Source organism: Pipistrellus kuhlii, unplaced genomic scaffold (assembly GCF_014108245.1).
Source record: "Pipistrellus kuhlii isolate mPipKuh1 unplaced genomic scaffold, mPipKuh1.p scaffold_m20_p_3, whole genome shotgun sequence".
Taxonomy (NCBI): domain Eukaryota; kingdom Metazoa; phylum Chordata; class Mammalia; order Chiroptera; family Vespertilionidae; genus Pipistrellus; species Pipistrellus kuhlii.
In genome coordinates this window covers 107035455-107054655 of record NW_023425529.1, presented here as the reverse complement: position 1 = coordinate 107054655, position 19201 = coordinate 107035455, and the positions used below count along the sequence as shown (strand labels likewise).

The 19201-nt window shown below is 38.4% G+C and overlaps 1 protein-coding gene across 3 annotated transcripts in view; it reads left to right on the top strand.

Moving 5' to 3' along the window:
* The window catches only part of RNASEH2B (ribonuclease H2 subunit B), a 59938-nt gene that overhangs the window by 27978 nt on the left and 12759 nt on the right, over positions 1-19201 (top strand). For all 3 annotated transcript variants that reach the window (XM_036457438.2, XM_036457437.2, XM_036457436.2), the window contains exons 6-8: positions 6995-7059; positions 8902-9007; positions 17654-17735. In XM_036457438.2, the coding sequence (XP_036313331.1) occupies positions 6995-7059; positions 8902-9007; positions 17654-17735 (253 nt within the window). The remainder of the gene's footprint in view (positions 1-6994; positions 7060-8901; positions 9008-17653; positions 17736-19201) is intronic.

Here is a 19201-nt window from a genome sequence, read left to right as displayed (position 1 = left end):
TTGTGTCTGAGGGATGTGTGGTGCCAAGGCTTTATCAAAGCATTCCATTAAACACATTCCCTGATGCTGAGTTTGGCAGGAGAGAGCAGTCTTTTTCTGGTGACAAATGTGTAGCTCATTTCTGAAAGCTAAAGCAATGAGGAATAATTATAATTATTTTAATTTTGTTAACACAGTTGAAAATCCTAGAACTTGAAGTGATAGAATTGAGATTTGAATTCATATTTTTCTGTCTGTATGACAGTAACTCTTTCCCTTTTTACTTTATTTTTTGCCAAAACCGGTTTGGCTCAGTGGATAGAGCATCGGCCTGTGGACTGAAAGGTCCCAGGTTTGATTCTGATCAAGGACATATACCTTGGTTGTGGTCACATTCCCAGTAGGGGATGTGCAGGAGGCAGTTGGTTGATGATTCTCTCTCATCGATGTTTCTAACTCTCTATCCCTCTCTCTTCCTCTCTGTAAAAAAATCAATAAAATAGTATATTTTAAAAATAAATAAATAAATAAATAAATAAATAAATAAAGGTATCTCTTTATATGCACTTATTTGGCATCAGATAATCAACTTCTCTACAAACTCAGAAAGGCAAAATCACAGCAGATTGTCCAGATTAGGTTAATTTGTGTGTGAAAATAGCATTTTTTCTTTCATTTATTTATCATTCAATCATTTAACAAATACTCTCCGAAAGCTTATCCTATGGCAGGGACTACGGTAGGAGCTTAAAATGTATAAGTGAATAAATTCTTTCACCTTTATCTTTGGGGAACTTACCTACTAGTAAATTCTTTATTTCTATTTCCAAACCTTTCTTCTTACAACTATGTTAACACTTCCACAATACTCTGTTTGAATGCTTAGGTATTGTCATATGTAAAAATAGAAACTTTTTAAAAATCTTATATGACCTCTTAATTTCCCTTTGTGAGGCTATAAGAGAGGGACAGACAAAACTTTAATCGAGTAAGAAAAGGCATTTTTACTAATCCTAGCAATGAGCTTTCTGTACTCAAGGCACTGTGTTATCCTATTGTAGTGATTGCCTTGGGTGCTGGCTGCTTATTTGATTTGGGGTGATTGTCCATTTATAAGTTGTTGGTTCCATTCTTTGCATTTTATTGCTGGAATCCTATCTAATAAAGAGGGAATATGCAAATTGACAGTCACTCTGCCACAAAGATGGCAGTGCCCGGTCCTCTCAGCCCTGCTGGAACCCCCCAGTCCCGGGGCGGGGGGAGGGGGGAGTGGCTGAGAGCAGGCAGTGTGAGTGGCCTGGCGGCATGCTTGCTTTGTTACTACAGCAACAAGGTAAGCTATCTACCCCGGCCACAGAGAGCCTCCTGTCACTGGGCACGGAGTGGCCGGGAAGGCGGTGAGAATGCTTGCCTTGTCGCCAAAGTGATGAGGCAAGCATTCCACACCTGGCCACAGAGGGCCTCTGGCCACTCTGGACGCGGAATGCTTTTGTCATTGCAGGCCTGGCTGAGGGACACCCTCCCCCATGCACAAATTTCATGCACCAGGCGTCTAGTTGGGTTTTTTTTGTTTGCTTTTTTAAAAATATATATTTTATTGATTTTTTTAACAGAGATGAAGGGAGAGAGATAGAGAGCTAGAAACATCGATGAGAGAGAAACAACAGCCAGCTGCCTCTTGCACACCCCCTACTGGGGATGTGTCTGCAACCAATGTACATGCCCTTGACCGGAATCGAACCTAGGACCCTTCAGTCCGCAGACCGACGCTCTACCACTGAGCCAAACCGGCTTCGGCAGGCGTCTAGTTTTTAAATAAGAAACAAAGAAGACTGCTCAAGAGTGGTCAGGTAATATCCATGATAAGGAGCAAAGATAAAGAAGAAAGCTGTTATTTTTTAACTTTCATCCTCTCCACAGGCACTGAGCAAATAGCGTAAAAGCTCAAATACTCAAATTACCCTGCCAACTATTTTGATATTGGATTCCAGATGCTGTCTTAAAAGATTATGTCATTAAAGATCTTGTTACATCTTCTAGTTTTATGAAAACCTTCCTCCCTTGCCTTCTCCTTGCCAAATATACCCTGCCACAGTTGTTTGTATCCTGAATGATGATGGCAGTGACCTTAGTTAGCACTGCCAGTTTTATTAGTGAAGGAAATTATATGTTTCTGTTTGCTAGCTCTGAGGCTCAGCACGTTTCTTGCCAAAGGAGCTCACAGTCATGGAGAGATGTCAGGGGAAAGAACTATAAAGGGTTATGAACTTCTTCTTGAGTGTTGCACTCTGTTTCATACTGTAAGCAAAAGCAACACTGTGCTGTCCAGTGTGATTAACAGGAAGTCAGGAAAACTTACCTGATTAAAATGTCCCGAGTGCAGTTGCCAAGTTTCTATCCCCAGGAGGCAGGGGAAAAAAGAGACCATATGAGTTTCTCAATTGTAGGAAACATTGAGAAAATAGATCTAAAAATGTGCTCTAGACAGTTTGTTCTACAATCCATCAGGAAAATTCAAGTTTGTGAACAGATTATCCAATTGCTGGACATGTTATTTAATAGTGAACTCACTTTTATGCTCTCTTTATTTTGTAAGCCCAATCTTTCGAGATATTTTGAAACCAGTTTTATAGTTACCAGACACATGAGGGAAAGAAACCTTCCCAGCATATGTGCATATTATCTCATCATTAACTCTCTTAAGTATGAAATTTATGACATGGGTAATCTGTGGCCTTCGTGAGTATTTTAAACATTGCTTATAAAAATTTGTGAATTTTAAAGGTAAGCATATTGACAAAAGATTATTTGACTTTGAGTGGTGGGCACACTGTGCAATATATAGATCTTGTAACATAAAAATCAACAGCTGAAACATTCATGATCCTATTTTTTAAAATATATTTTATTGATTTTTTTTTACAGAGAGGAAGGGAGAGGGATAGAGAGTTAGAAACATCGATCAGCTGCCTCCTACCCACTCCCACTGGGGATGTGCCCACAACCAAGGTACATGCCCTTGACTGGAATCGAACCTGGGACCCTTTAGTCCACAGGCTGACGCTCTATCCACTGAGCCAAACCTGTTAGGGCAAGATAATTTTTTTTTTTTAATGAAGTAATTACTGATCCAGCACAAGAAGGTAAACCTGCTGATTTCTGACAGTTTTTTCCTTGTTTGCTTTTTCCTTCCCCATTGTCCTCTACAAGGTGATGTTGCTCCTTCCCTTCTCTTGTGGAGTCTAGTGATGGGATGTGGGGAGGAAGACAGGAGTGAGCACTGGCTCTGAGATCCGAGGCTGAGTGTCCAGGAGGGCTGTTTGTGAGGAAGGTGCTCGGTTTGGCTTTAGGCGCTCAGGACACCAGCTCAGGACTTGCAGGCTTCCTGGTTGGGTTTATTTAGTGTTGAGACTGGATTAAGTCACCCAGGAGAAAGGTACAATTGGTCTCAGAGGAGGAGGAAGGAGAGCTAGGAAAGAATCGGAGGAAAAGTCATCAGAGATATAGAAAAACTGAGAGAAAGGTTTTTTAGAAGCTTGGTGGAGAGATTTTTTTACCAGCAAATAACAGGGTTACAAGTACTGAGGCAGTTGAATGAGGAGCTAATTGATTTTGGTAAAATGAGCATCAGACCCACAGCTTGCAGCCAGCTTGAAAAGGAATCCTGATGCTCCTGCTTACTAGCTCAGTGACTCTGAACAATTTATTGAACTTCACTCACGCCCAGTCCATTAAGATGGGGACAAATACGTAAGCCTTTGAACTAGCCATTCATTCGAGCATTCAGTGGAAAAACTGTGTATAATGAAGGTAGCACAGCCCTTGCCGTTGTAGCTCAGTTGGTCGGGCATCATCTCTTGTACGGAAAGGTTGCTGGTTCGATTTCTGGTCAGGGTACATGTCAGGGTTGTGGGCTCAACCCCTGCTCTACCAGTAGTGGCCATGCAGGAGGCAGCCAAGTGATGTTTCACTCTCTCACTCCAATGTATCTTTTCCCTTCCCTTCTCTCTAAAAATTAATAAAAATATTTTTTTAAAGAAAAAAGAATGTATATAGAACAGTCCTGAATGTACATTAGTTTCAGATACTATTATCATGAACAGGTTGTCAGTTCTCATTTGTTCTTAACTAATATTACGTATTTGTCATGTGCCTGGTGTTGTGCAATCGGATTTGTATGGATCATCCCATTTATTAAGTGACTTCCCAAGGTGAATTGTGCTCTGCGAGTATGGGAACCCAGGAAATATGGTTCAGACACTGACTCCTCTTCTAAAAGAGCATTTTCAAGAGGGAAAGAATAGCCTGCAAGGGGCACAGGGAGTGGGAGGGAGGGAGGAAATGGGCAGATTGTAGAACATTCTTTCAGGGAATTTGGAGGTAGAGATAAGAACGAAGTGAGTAGCCAAATTAGGATTTCTTAAGAGAGACCTGAGCTTCTTTAGTGATTATTTGTTTAGGCAATGAACAGCAGTTTTAAAGTCCAATGAACAGTGTACATTTTTTGAGTGATTGCAACAATGCTCTTAGAATTCCCCTAATGCAGTGATTTTCAACCTTTCTAATGCCGCGACCCTTTAATTTTATGGTTGTGGTGATCCCTACCATAAAATTATTTTCGTTGCTACTTCATAACTGTAATTTTGCTTCTTTTATGAATCGTAATGTAAATATCTGTGTTTTCCGATGGTCCTAGGCAACCCTGCTAGCAGTTCTCAACCTATGGGTTGCAAACCACTGCCCTAATGTACAATATGTGGGTGGGACATTGTCTCCAGGGAAGATGGGTCCAGTCTCCTCTACTTTGGTTCTACAACAGGTTATTTGCCCAGGCAGTCCTCGCTCTGGGAACAGCAGATCTTGCATCTTGAAATTCTCAAATTTCTGAGAGGATACCATTTGCAACAGTGCCTCCTTTTTGTTATTTAGTGACAGGTCCTGAGGAGAGAGGAGCATAGATCTGGCTTCCCACTCTATCCTGCTTTCTAGTGCCCACAATGTTGACAACCACAGGCTGAAATGGGGAGAATATGTATTTTTCCTAGGGCCATGGACCTGCCAGCCCCTTCCCCATGCAAACCATTTAGTGGAACTCAAGCAATTAACAGACTGTAGTAAAGTGACCCCTGTACCATATTTTTTCATGTATAAGATGCTATTTTTTTCTAAAATCACTGAAAATCAAGGGGTGACTTACACATGCAAGTCAGCTGAGGAGGGAGCCACACTGGAATATACGAAGTGCCTCATATATCCCAGCTACAAAGGCAAACTGACAAGTCAAACAGGCTTCCTCCAATCATGAGCCTTATTGTTACTGACATCAACTAATGCCATAATTGGAGGTGGAGGTGGAGAGTGCACAGATGCAACAGGGAACGCCCATAAAGATGTCAAAAATAAAAAGATAAATACTGGTAAATGATTGTCTTACTCTGTAAAATTCAAACTGAATGTAATCACTATGCAAAAGAGCATGGAAATAGAGTTGCAGAGAGACAAGGACCTCTTCCCACTGAGTGTATGATCAGACAGTGGAGAAAACAGGAAGAACAACAACTTAAGATGCCAAAAAAGAAGAAGGCCTTAAGAGGAAAACCAGCAAAATGTTTAAAATATTGATTTCTTAATTTTGGGTTGGAAAAGTTGAGGGCTCCTTATACATGGGGGTGTCTTATACACGGAAAAATAGGGCAGTTTCCATTTCCCACTACTATTACAGAGGAGAGAAAGAGAAAACGTCATTCTATGCAATCTAGGATGGCTGTGACAGAGCCATAAGCTGGTGTTTGCATCTGCCCTTATCCAGTGGTCACAGGATAATTCCTGGGGGCAGGAAGTGGAGTGGAAGTGCCCCTGCACAGAATCCAAGACTTCCCATGAATGAAGAGTTACCCAGGAAATAGTAGTTCAGTGACATGGTAGCTAATGCTAGGTAGATTGTGAGGACAGGAGGTATAAATTATAAGACATGAACTTTTATCCCTTATATAAAAGGGCTAGGTTGAACATAGTATCATAAATCTAAATTCCCTCGAAATGGCAATGGTTATACTGGAATACAGTGAAAGAAAGAGCTGTCTTTTTTTCTTCACTAATCCCCTCATGACAGTACTGAGTAGTTAACAATGTATATTTGATAAAGGAATATTCATAGGCATCTGCATTTAGTTTCAATTTTCTTTTATGGGATTTTTGTTTTTATTTTAGAAAAGTAGTCTTTTATTGAAAACTTTGAAGTGAGCTTAAATTTATGCAGAGAAATGAAGTTTTCTTCACTTGCTAATTTTCTGTTTAAAAAATTATCTTTTCTACAGATTTGTGTGTATAATATGATTTGTTTAAATTCCCACTCCTTTAATGGTTGGATACTTCCAACCAAATTCTGTTCTGGATTTTTTTTTTTTTTTTTTCCTCACCTAAGGATATGCTTATTGATTTTTAGAGATGGGCGGGGGAAAGAAATATGGATATGAGAGAGAAACATCGATAAGTTGCCTACCACACTTACCCCGACTGAGACTTAACCAGCAACCTAGGTATGTGCACTGAATGGGAATCAAACCCACAACCTTCTGTGTATTGGAAGACACTCCAACCAACAGAGCCACCTGGCCAGGGCTATTCTGGAATTTTTTTTAATGTCTCAAGTACACTCACAGGTTTGCAAATTGCGTTTTTCAAGAATATACACGAATATAAAATATTTTAAAATTATCTTGTACATCAGGAGTAGGGAACCTTTTTTCTGTCAAGGGCCATTTGTATATTTATAACATAATTTGTGGGCCATACAAAATTATCAACTTAAAAATTACCCTGCTATGTTTGGTCAAACATTTAATTAACCCCTAATGCCTTGACAGGTCCAGACCAAATTATTTTGCAGGCCTTATATGGCCCTGGGGCCAGACATTCCCCACTCCTGTTGTATGTGATATAACCTTATGCATTTTATTTCTCTTTAATGTACTATGCTCAGTCTTCTTTTTTTCTTTCTTTTAATTTAATCCAGAAATAGGCAAAAAGAAATATTACAAGTACAGCAAAGAGAAGACATTAAAGTGGCTGGAAAAAAAGGTATAGTACTTCTCTAGTGCCTATGGCAGAAATAATTCAGTACACCTTTTTAAAACTAGAGAATATGGTAAGTCGTAAACCAAAGACTATCTTGTATTTCCAACTAATAAATCTTTCACTTTTCATCCTCCCTAACTCATGTCTCTGGAGTTTGCTAGGTGGTTTTTTTGTTGTTGTTTTGACCTGCATCCCCATTTTCCCATGATCTTCACCACTGAATGAAAGACGTTCTTGCTCTTTGTTGGTATAGATTTGAATCTTCCAAGCTAGACTATACTAGGCCTGAGGTACATTTGCTGCAGTTGGTCCTACAGTTGTCTCAGAGGTGGTGTTGCTCACAGCAGCCAGACAGGGGCCTGAGGCCAACTGGATTCAGGCTTAGAGGACATGTGTCCTGCTCTATATTGGGATGCTGGAGAGGAGTCATCTTCCAGGCACCCTGTATTCTTAGTGATCCTAAGAAGTAGACCGACTGCATATAAGATCTGGTAGTGTTTCCATATTGATTGAGTAAGTCACAATCAGTATTGGAATGGGATAGGATAGATAGGATGTGTTAAAATTTAATAAAGTAAGTGCAGGTATTAAGTATGGCTCTATGAAACATTTATATGTGTTTCAGTATTGGGTTGCTGTGTATTTCTTACTGTGGGTTGTGGCTAAAAAGACAACAACACAAAAAATACTTTGAATCCCATTAGTCTAAGGATGCAGTGTACTTTGACATTGCTTAAGAATCTTACCAAAGGATATCTGTTGCTGAGAGTATTGTAAGTCAGTGATACCAGTAGTTACAGTACTGATTCCTAAGATTCTCTTCTATTGCCTTCCATCTTGTGAAAAACCCGTTTGTGTGTCATATGTTACTGGACATATTAGGAGCCTGGGAGCATGGAAATGAACCTATAAAAGTAAAATTAATTAGGCTCCTACTGTACAGCGTAGTGAAAAAAATTTAAAGGTGCCTCTATGTTTCACTTTTCATTCACCTTAGTAATAGTCTACTATCCTGTTTCCCCGAAAATAAGACAGTGTCTTATATTAATTTTTTCTCCCAAAGTTGCGCTAGGTCTTATTTTCAGGGGATGTCTTATCTTTCCATGTGCTAGGTCTTATTTTCGGAGGATGTCTTATTTTCAGGGAAACACGGTATTAGTAAAGAATGAGTGTACTGAACAGAATCTTGACATTTAGTTTTGCTCTTAAATAATAATGACATGAATAGCAAAGTGAAATTTATATTTATTATGTTTCCTTTCTTAAATTCCTAGGATTTGGGAAATTTAATTATTTACTTTGTTTAGAAAATTATTATATATAAACTTTATGCCAGGTTCTGATGTAAGGGCCTTTACATTCAGGGTGGGGCAAAAGTAAGTTTGCAGTTTTGAGTATGTGAAACAGAGTTTATTCTTGTATTATTACCTATTAAGTTGTATTTTTTCCCATACGAACAACTATAAATGTACTTTTGCCCCATCCTGTATATTAACTCATTTAATCTTTATAACAATCCTATGAGGTAGATACTGTTTTAATCCCCATTTTAGTGAAAGGTTAAGTAATTAGCCCATGGTCACAGAGCAAAACCAAGCAAGCAGCCTGGTTCCAGAGTCAGTGCTCTCTATTGTGTAGCCCTAAGAAGTATCTAGAGATCATCTTGAAATGCTATGGCTGCTGCTCAACCCTTCTCCAAACATGCAGCTGTCTCTCACCTTCTTATATCTCCAGAAGAAATATTCCTTCCTGGATCTTAAATGAATTGAAGACTTATCTGGAAAGTTGTAGATTTCTGGCGTTAGTTCAAAATACCCTAATATTCCCCTTTTGGTTATTTAATAGGTTAATCAGACTGTGGCAGCATTAAAAAACAATAGCATAAATGTTGGTGCCCGGGTACAATCAGCTGCATTTTTCTCCGGTCACCAGATTTCCAGTGACAGGGAAGGTAAGTAAATAGACTCATCAGAAAGTATTCTTAAGTATGATGCTGATGTTATAAATGCCTACCTTATGATTTTAAAATCTTAATGTTTCAGAAGCTTTACATTCTTACCATGTCTTCTCATCTTGTGACAGGTGTGCATTTTATTTCAGAACCACGTAATGTTTCTACCATAGGTCACGTCTGTCACTAATGGATACTTTTAAATCATTCATTCAGCAAATGTTTATTTTGCACTAATAATAACAACTCTAACAGATCTGCCTTTCATTTACTGAGAGTGTATTATATGCCAAGCCTTTTTGCTAAGTTGCCAGTGTACACACATTATCTCACCTGACTCCAATAAGTCTCATTCTTGAGGCTCTGTCCAAAGTTGCATTGCTGGTAAAATGGTGAAGCTAAGCTATTAAGGAGCTGGTTTAGTCCTAAGCCCATACTTAAGCTTCTTGTTTATTATTTGTGTAGTATAGGCTGTCTAATGAGCTTCATCTGTTTGCATCTTTCTCTAAAGAAGCATTTGTCCTACATTAGGTCTCAGTACTTCAATTTTAGGTAAAAATTAATTCATTTAGCAATTTTTTATTCTTTGGGGTTATTAAAGTGCATTATTTTGCTTTTTCTAGTGTAATATACCTTACTTATTGAATAAAAACAGCTATATAATGCAATTAACATTCTCAAATGGCGGGGCAGAAATTATTCTGACTTTAACCTTCAGCTCAGAGTTCTCCTATTCTGGGTATACAATTGTGAAACACCTGACTTTAGTCATTAAAAAATAAAAATTAGGAACAATGCTCTGTTTGTGATTTATTATAATTGAGGCAGTCTTTGATTTGCAGAAATATGCCTTGAACACTTTGCACAGACAGATGATAGCTGGCTCCAGCCATTCTGGGAGTGGTGGATAGTACCCTCACTATACCAGCTGTCATCAGGTTCTTTGGTTGGTTTCAACAAAAGGAAAGGTTTTAACAGATAAGTGGACAGATAAATGGATAAAACCATAGTATATGTGTGTGTGTGTGTGTGTGTGTATTAGTATGAGAAGCAATATTAGAGGTTATTTAGGCAGATATCAGTTTAAAAAATGAAAAATTGAATGATTAAAAATGTTGGTGGAGTGAGTGGATGTTGTATGGACATGCTCTTAGGACCAAAGTGGAATTACAACTAAAATATAGAAATACTAAAATACAGAAATAATCAACTGAAGACTCACTGGAGAGAACCCTGAAAACCAAGCATAGAAAGTGGAGACCATATAGAGACTGATAGGAGGGATGGAGGCGCAAAAGGGCTGGCTCGGCACTCACAATGAAGTCCTAGGCTTCCACATGAGATATCTCAGCTGTCCAGGTTGCCACTGAGAACTCTAGGGTCTAATCCCCAAGCTGAGCCTTTCAGCAGAGAGCACTAGAACTGAGAATGATACCCACATAACACCTGGCTATGAAAAGCAGTGGGGTCGCTGTCTACTAGGGAGAGATGGATAGAAATGCAAGCATATTCTTAAAGAGCCAACACACAAAATTTCCTCTGGAGCTACTCACCTGGTACTTTGGCAGAGGGAGGACATAGTGGACTTGAGCTGTGTGAGAAGCCAGGGTCGGTGGTTCTGGGATTAGAAACCAAAAGGCCGACACCCTGGTTTCCTGTGCTGACTCATTCCCTCACATTGCGGAGGTCATCTTTCTCATGAAGACAATTGTAATCTAAGCGGTTTTACCTGTGGGGGAAGATGGTTGATCCACTCTATTGGAAAACACCAGAGTATCTGAGGCTCATTAAAAGACTAAAAATAGCAGTTAGCCTCCAGGCAGAAGCAATTGCCCTGCCCTGTTGAAAAAACTTTCACCACACCTGTGGACAATTGCCTGGGGGCTATTCAAGATAAAATCCTATAAGTCTGTAGACCAGGCGGTCTCTGGAGTCTTTGAGTCTTGGCCTGATCTAATTAGTCAGAAATAGCATTTGACATTATTCTGCACTAGAGATTGAGAGGCGTAGCAGATCTATCTAATACATCAGTGTTTCTCAAAGTATGGTACGTGTACCCCCAGGTACACATTGCACTGGAGTTTGGTGGGGATATGCACTGCACCATGCTTAGCTCCACCTAATTCTACATTCTCATGAGTACGAGGGGTACTCAGTGTTACGAAAATTATAGAAGGGATACACATATGTCAAAAGTTTGGGAAACACTGTAACCCAAACAGGCAGCAGTAATGAGGAGACAAAGAAACAACCCCCAAATGAAAGAATCAAAGAATTCTCCAGAAGAAAACATAAATGAATAGAGATATCAACAATATATTAGTAAGTCAGATCTAGCAATATATTAAAAAGATCATAACTGTGACCAAGTGTGATTTATTCCAAGGATGCAAGGCTGGTACTATATTCACAAATCAATAAACAAGACACATCACATAAACAAATTGAAGACAAAAATCACATGATCATATCAATCAACATTCGACAAAATCCAACACCATTTTTTATAAAAACTCTCAGCAAAGTGGGAATAAAGGGAGCATATTTCAACATGATAAAGGCCATATATGACAAATTTATAGCAAGCATCATACCCAGTGGGCAAAAAACTAAAACCATTTCCCCTAAGAATAGGAACAAGACAGGAATGTCTGCTTTTAACATTCTTATTCAACATAGTACTGGAAGTACTAGCCACAGCAATCAGACAAAAAGAAGAAATAAAAGACATCCAAATTGGAAAGGAAGAAGCAAAATTCTCATTATTCACAGATGATATGATATTGTACATAGAAAACTCTAAAGAATCCACACAAAAAATACTAGATTTAATAAATTAATGTGGTAATGTAGAAAGATACAAAATCAATACCCAAAAATTGATGACTTTTTTATACATCAATAATAAATTATCAGAAAGAGAAACAAACAAAAATCCCATTTATTATTGCCACAAAAAAAATTAAGATACTATAGAATAAATTTAACCAAAGATGTAAAAGACTTGTACTTGGAAAACTACAGGACATTAAAAAGAGATAAAAGAAGATATAAACAAGTTGAGTTCTGTGTTCATTGGATTGGTAGAATCAACATCATTAAAATGTCCATACTACCAAAGGCAATCTACAGATTCAATGCAATTCCTATTAAAATACTAATGGCATATTTCACAGATCTGGAACAGATACTCCAAAAATTTATATAAAACCAAAAGAGATCCCCATAGCTATAGCAGTCTTGAAAAAGAAGAACAGCCAAAACCGGTTTGGCTCAATGGATAGAGCGTTGGCCTGCAGACTGAAAGGTCCCGGGTTCGATTCCGGTGAAGGGCATGTACCTTGGTTGCAAGCACATCCCCAGTAGGAGGTGTGCAAGAGGCAGCTGATTGATGATTCTCTCTCATCGATGTTTCTAACTCTCTATCCCTCTCTCTTCCTCTCTGTAAAAAATCAATAAAATATTTTTTTTAAAAAAAAGAAGGGGAAAAAAAAAGAAAAGAAAAAGAAGAACAGAGTTGGAGGAATCACAATATCAGATATCAAGTTATACTACACAGCCACCATAATCAAAACTGCCTGGTACTAGCACAAGAATAGGCATATAGATAAATGGAACAGAACAGAGATCCCAGAAATCAACCCAGGTCATCATGCTCAATTAATATTTGACAAAGGAGATAAGAGTATACAATGGAGGAAAGACAAACTCTTTAATAAATGGTGTTGGGAAAATTAGGTAAAAGCAAAAAAAAAAAAAAAAAAAAAAAAAGGAAAAAAGAAACTAGATCACCAACTTCCACCATACACAATAATAAACTCAAAATGGATATAAAGAACTTCAATGTAAATCAGGAAACCATAAAAATCCTAGAAGAAACCATAGGCAGCAAAATCTCAGATGTCTCTTGTAGCAATACATTTATGAATACATCTTCTAGGGCAGTGATTCCCAACCTTTTTTTGGCCATGCCCTACCTAAGCATCTCTAAAATCCTGATGCCCCTTTGTGATATATAATTCTTATTATTTCTCTTCATGTGGTGGAGGAAGCCTAAAAGGCCATAAACTTGGTCTACACCAGTTTCCAGAGAACATGTCCAGGAAAGAGAAAACTAAAAGAACAAAAGGACAGTTGAAGTACTGATGAAGATATCACCTAGAAATTGTTTAAAAAATAATAATAACAATATGAAGTGATATGAAAAAATAGCAAATAAAGTTTCAAAGCATATAATATAGAACTGAAATGCATAAATATGACACAATATGTATTCATATACTGTATATGAGACCCCTAGAACATAAGAAATGCAAAAACTTCACTGTTACTAACTCATTCTCGAATTGCCGCCCTTAAAAATTAAATTGCCCCCTGTGGGGGGTGTGCCCCACATTGGGAACCACTGTTCTTAGAGCAAAGGAAACTAAGGAGAAAATAAACAAAAGGGACTACATCAAAATAAAAAGTTTCTGCCCAGCAAAAGAAATCATCAACTGCCGAGGTTCTTGTCCCAGCCTTACAAAGGGTTCAGCAATTTGGAGAAAGGGGCTGATGTGTAGATTCAAGGATTCCAATGACGAAAGATAATTTTGAAAGGTATTGGGTGTCAGAGGATCTTCAGCTAAAGAAACTGAAGCTACCTCTTATCTAAGGACCTCTTGCTATTTATTAACACAATTTGTCCTATGGCAGTGGTCAGCAAACTCATTAGTCAACAGAATGGCAAACCTTGGCATGTGGCTCAAGAGCTGCAGTTTGCTAACCACTATCCTAAGGCAAGGTGGACATAATACACTTCAAAGGGTAAGGTTTCAAAGGGTTCAGAAGCATTGTCAGTTTGGAGAATAGCCTACAGCTGTTCAGTGTTGGCCATCAGGAGGCAATAAAATGCTCTGAGCTGTCTGGCAGCAAGCAGTTATCCTATTTAGGTTTGGGGGAGGTGTCCTCAGCCATCCCAGATGATTCAAGGCTGCTGGCATGCTGAAATTGGCTTCTGGCAATCAACAAAATGAAAAGGGAGCCCACTGTATGGGAGAATGTATTTGGCAATGATACATCTGATAAAGGGTTAATATCCAAAATAAATAAGGAAGACATGCAACTTAACAGAAGGAAGACAAACAATTCAATTAAAAAATGGGCAAAAAACCTAAATAGACATTTTTCAAAAGGGGACATACAGATGGCCAATAGGCATGTTCAAAGTTCACTGATTATCAGAGAGATGTAAATTAAAATGACAATGAGGTATCACCTCACACCTGTCAGAATGACTACCATCAACAAATGACAAGTGCTGGCAAGGATGTGAAAAAAAGGAAATCCTAGTACACTGCTGGTGGGAAGGAAGACTGGTGCAGCCCTTATGAAAAACTATGGAGTTTCCTCAAAAACTTAAATATGAAACTGCCATTTGATCCAGTGATCCCACTTCTAGGAATATATCCTAAGAAATCAGAAACACCAGTCAGAAAGAATGAGTGCACCTGTACGTTCATAGCAGCACAATTTACAATAACTAAGCTCTGGAGACAGCCCAATGCTCATCAGTAGATGATTAGATAAAAAACTGGTACATTTATAACATGGAATACTATGTAACATTAAAAAAGAATTGCTTACCCTTTAAGATCGCATGGAAGGACCTGGAGAACATCATGCTAAGTGAAAATAGTCAGAGAAAGGGAAGTATTAGATGATCTTATTTATATATGGAATCTAACAAAGTAAACTGATGAACTGAGTGGATCTAGAGGCATGGAAGCATGAATATGGAATCTCAGAGAGAAGGCAGGGAGGGTGGGTGTGTAGGAGGCAATCACCCAAAGACCTTGTATGCATATATGCATAACCCATGGATACAGACAGTGGGTGGTGAGGGCCTGGGGTGGTTTGGTGGAGGGGGTCAATGGGAGAGTAAGGGAACATATGTAATACTTTCAACAATAAAGATTTAAAAAATAAATAAATACAAAATGAGAATTTGTAGTCTCAGAAGTGGACCACTATTCCAGGTCACCATCTTTGCTAGGAGGCCAGGTTGTCTGCTCCCAGTACAGTATTTTTATTAATTTCTACTAGTAAGTATAAGAATATATTGCAATTTAGTCTCCCAGCCACTCTGTGCTAGTTCCTTTTTCAAGATCTTTAGCTTAATATGCTAAAAGAAGAAACAAACAAAGGATATGATGACATTTTTAAAATTGCTTTGTCCATTCATGATTCATTGAATAATTGCTAGCTCAGAACCATGAGCACATTTTGAGAAGTTTTCCATTTCTACATTAGCAGTAAAAATATCTTACTGAAGACTTTTTGAGATCAGGTGATTCAAGAAGCAGACACTTTCTAACAAATACTGAGGCAAATTGTTACCTTAACTTGAAGGTAGAAGAGAAAGAAAAAAAAGAAGCTAATAAATGTCTTAGCAATAAACCTGGGATAGTGATAGTTTATATCCCAATGTGATTATTCCATCTTATGGTTAAATTTGATTATACCTTATATAAAATACTAAATTAAGGAACAAGGTTTTAAAACAGATTTTATTGTCTTATGTAACTGCATTTATTTTTATTTATTTTTTTTAAAATCAATCTTTATTGTTCATATTGTTACAAAGGTTCCTCATTTCTTCCCCCCTCCACCAGGTTCCCACCCCACCCTCCGCCCCCTTCCCATTCCCCATTGTCCTCATCCATAGGTGCACAGTTTATGTTCAGTCTCTTCCTCCCTCTCTTTCCCCGATAGTAAATCCATTTTCAGATAGTAAATCAGTTACTTAGCATTTTCTCATATCAATAATACCACCACATGCCCAATGATACATTTCACACAAAAGACATTTCCAAATAGGTCAATCAGCCTCATCCAGGCCCCATCCAAGGCACTCACAGATAACACCCCAGCGCTATACTAACTCAACACATCCAGATCTAAGCCTTCATCACTTGATTCAGCAGACCCTCAAGTTCCCACAAAAGTTTCCAGCCATGTCTGAGAGGCAGCTGAGGGGCAGGGGCAGGCGAGGAGCAGGCTGTTTCGGGCCTGGCAGCTCCGGGCCTGGCCTCTGTTGCTCTGGTTCGTTCCACAACCAGCTGCTCTGGGTCTGGTCACCGCCGCTCCCGACCTAGTTGCTCTGGACCTGGCTGCTGCTGCTCCGGGCCTGGCCGCACCCGACCCGGCTGCTCCGGACCTGGCCGCTCCCAGCCTGGCAGCCGCTGCTCCGGGCCTGGCCGCACCAGACCTTATGTAACTGCATTTAATTAACACTCAGTACCAAGGATCCAAATGCTTTAAAATCAATCTGCTGAGTTTAGTTTTTGTTTGTTGGTCTTTTGCATTTTATTAGTTTAGAAGAATATTCTTTATACTGAGTGGCCAGATTATTATTATCTCTGAACGCATAATAATCTGGCCACTCAGTGTATAGCCTATATAATAAAAGGCTAATATGCAAATTGTCCCCTTGACCAGTAGTTTAACCAGTAGGCAGGCCAGCCAACCATCCATGTCCCCTCCCCCTGGCCAGGCTGGCCAGACCCTACCCATGCACAAATTCATGTACTGAGCTTCTAATATATATACACACATACCCACACATACACACACACACACACACACACACACACACACACACTCTGAGTGGCCAGATTATTATGCATTCAGAGATCATAATAACCTGACCACGCAGTGTATAATATTTTTTAATATATTTTATTGATTTTTACAGAGAGGAAGAGAGAAGGATAGAGAGTTCAAAACATTGATGAGAGAGAATCATCGATCAGCTGCCTCTTGCACACCCCCTACTGGGGATGTGCCCGCAATCAAGGTACATGCCCTTTGACCGGAATTGAACCTGGGACCTTTCAGTCCGCAGGCCGACGCTCTATCCACTGAGCCAAACCAGGTCTGGCTCAGTACACATGTGTCAAACACAAGGCCCGCGGGCCAAATCCATCTTGCCAGGCCTTGCAATGTGGCCTGCACCGCGCTGTCATCACTGCACTCCGCTGCGTTTCCATCACAATGACAGTTTATGACTGTTCAGTAAACCATTCAGCCCGCGATTTAGGCTGGATTTTAGATTTTGGCCCCTTCTCTGATTGAGTTCGACACCCCTAGATAATAAAGAAATAATATGCAAATTGACCATCACTCCTAGCACACAAGATAGCCACCCCCATGTGGTCAAAGATGGCCGCCCCCATGTGGACACAAGATGACCACTACAAGATGGTTGTCAGAGTAGGGCAATTCAGGGGGACCAGGCCTGCAGGGGAGGGCAGTTGGGCAACAAAATCATATTGTTTTAAAAATAAGCTATAAATATTTGTATAGGGTCTCAACTATGAAAACAACCCAGAATTTAGGTTTTATCTGTAATTTAGTGGACATCTACTGTGTTGTACTTATATTACATGATCATATCTTGGATATCTTATATATTCATCCATCATATCACCTCACTACTGAGTGGACAGATATACATTAGCATCCCCATTTTACATATAAGGAAACAGGTGAGAAGCTTGAGTTTTTAAGGCTAGATAAAGTAAGAATTTGAACTCTGATCAATTTGGCTTTAAATCTTTCATAATTATTACTATAATTTTTTTTTTACGCTTCTGTTTCTTTCAGAGGACTATATTCGTTATGCCCATGGCCTGATATCTGATTACATCACTAAAGAATTAAGTGATGACCTATCTAAATATTTAAAGTGAGTATTGTTCATCTTCAATCATAATTAAGAAGTACCTTTTCACTTCTTGGTGTTCCAGAAATATTATTTCTTTATGGTTTATCATATCACTGTTTCTGATAAGAGATAATTTTAGAATTATGTCATAAACTCTCTGGTTTGGAGTTGATTTTTAATGGACATTTCTTAATTAAAATGAATTGATTTAGTGGATATTAATTGTGAGAACATGTGTCAGGATTGGAATTATGGGTTGGTGTGATTTTAGACAGTGAACTATGTTACAATTTTATTCCTTCTTAGACTTAATAAGTGTGGTTCTTTTGATCATTTTAATAGAAATAAAAGTGGCAAAGAAAATAGGTGGTGTGTAGAATATTTTTGAAAGTTACATTAAAGATTTGTACCATTTTCATTAGATGTTGAAATTGGAATTGTCTGAACTAAAAAATAAGATGTTCACTGAGTAACTTTATTACACCCAGTACTTGGAATCCAGAAAAGGAAAAAATGGAGTCTTGTGTTTTTAAGGACAGAAGGGTTTATGAATGACTTCATTTATGTTCCTTTATAATATAAGACTTTACCTTTAAAAAACACGTTTTTTTCCCTAGGTGTAGGTAACTGTTTTTCAGATTTCATGTGTGTGATGAGTTAATGTACTTTCTCATTCCTATAATTAATTACATTTTCTTCCCATACATGAAGATAAATGACTTTTTAATAGATATAGTTGCTGTTTTTAGCAAATTTAAATTTAAATTGTCCTATTTTAAAAAACAACTAGCAGAAGTTTTTTTTGTGGTGGTTAAAATGTGTTGAAAGCCTGCTTTAAGTCGATAACCATATTCTTCTGTTTAATATTTCCCTAGATTACTTAGTCGCTCCTTATCTAGTTATATTCCTTATGTTTTTGTACTCATTATATTTCACATTCCTTTCTTTCAACTAAAATTTTTAAGTTAAGATTTAGGGAGAAATATATGTCAATTAAACTTCTCTCTGGTGGAAAAAAGGCAAATTTTGTATGGCTTTTTGTCAACGGTTAATATAATTTTAACTTTTAAATATGTGCTAGATTCATTATTTATGAAAAAGAAACACTACAGTGCCAAAAATGCAAATTTATGGAGGCTAAAGAAAAGCAATTTGATTTCAACAAGTGAGTTCTAATTTTATTTTTTAGTTCAGACAATTCCAATACAAGGAATCTGTGAAATGAAGATTTATTGATTGATTTAAATTTTGTAATTTATTTATTATTATTATTTTTTAATCTTCACCCCAGGATATTTTTTCATTGGTTTTTAGATAGAGTGGGGGAGAGAGGGAAAGACAGAGAAAAACATTGATGTGAGAGAAACACATTGATTGCCTCCTGTATGTGCCTCGACCAGGGCCTGGGCCAGGGAGGAGCCTGCAACCGTGATACTGGAATCGAACCCGGGACCTTCCAGTCTGCAGGCCAATGCTCTATTCACTGG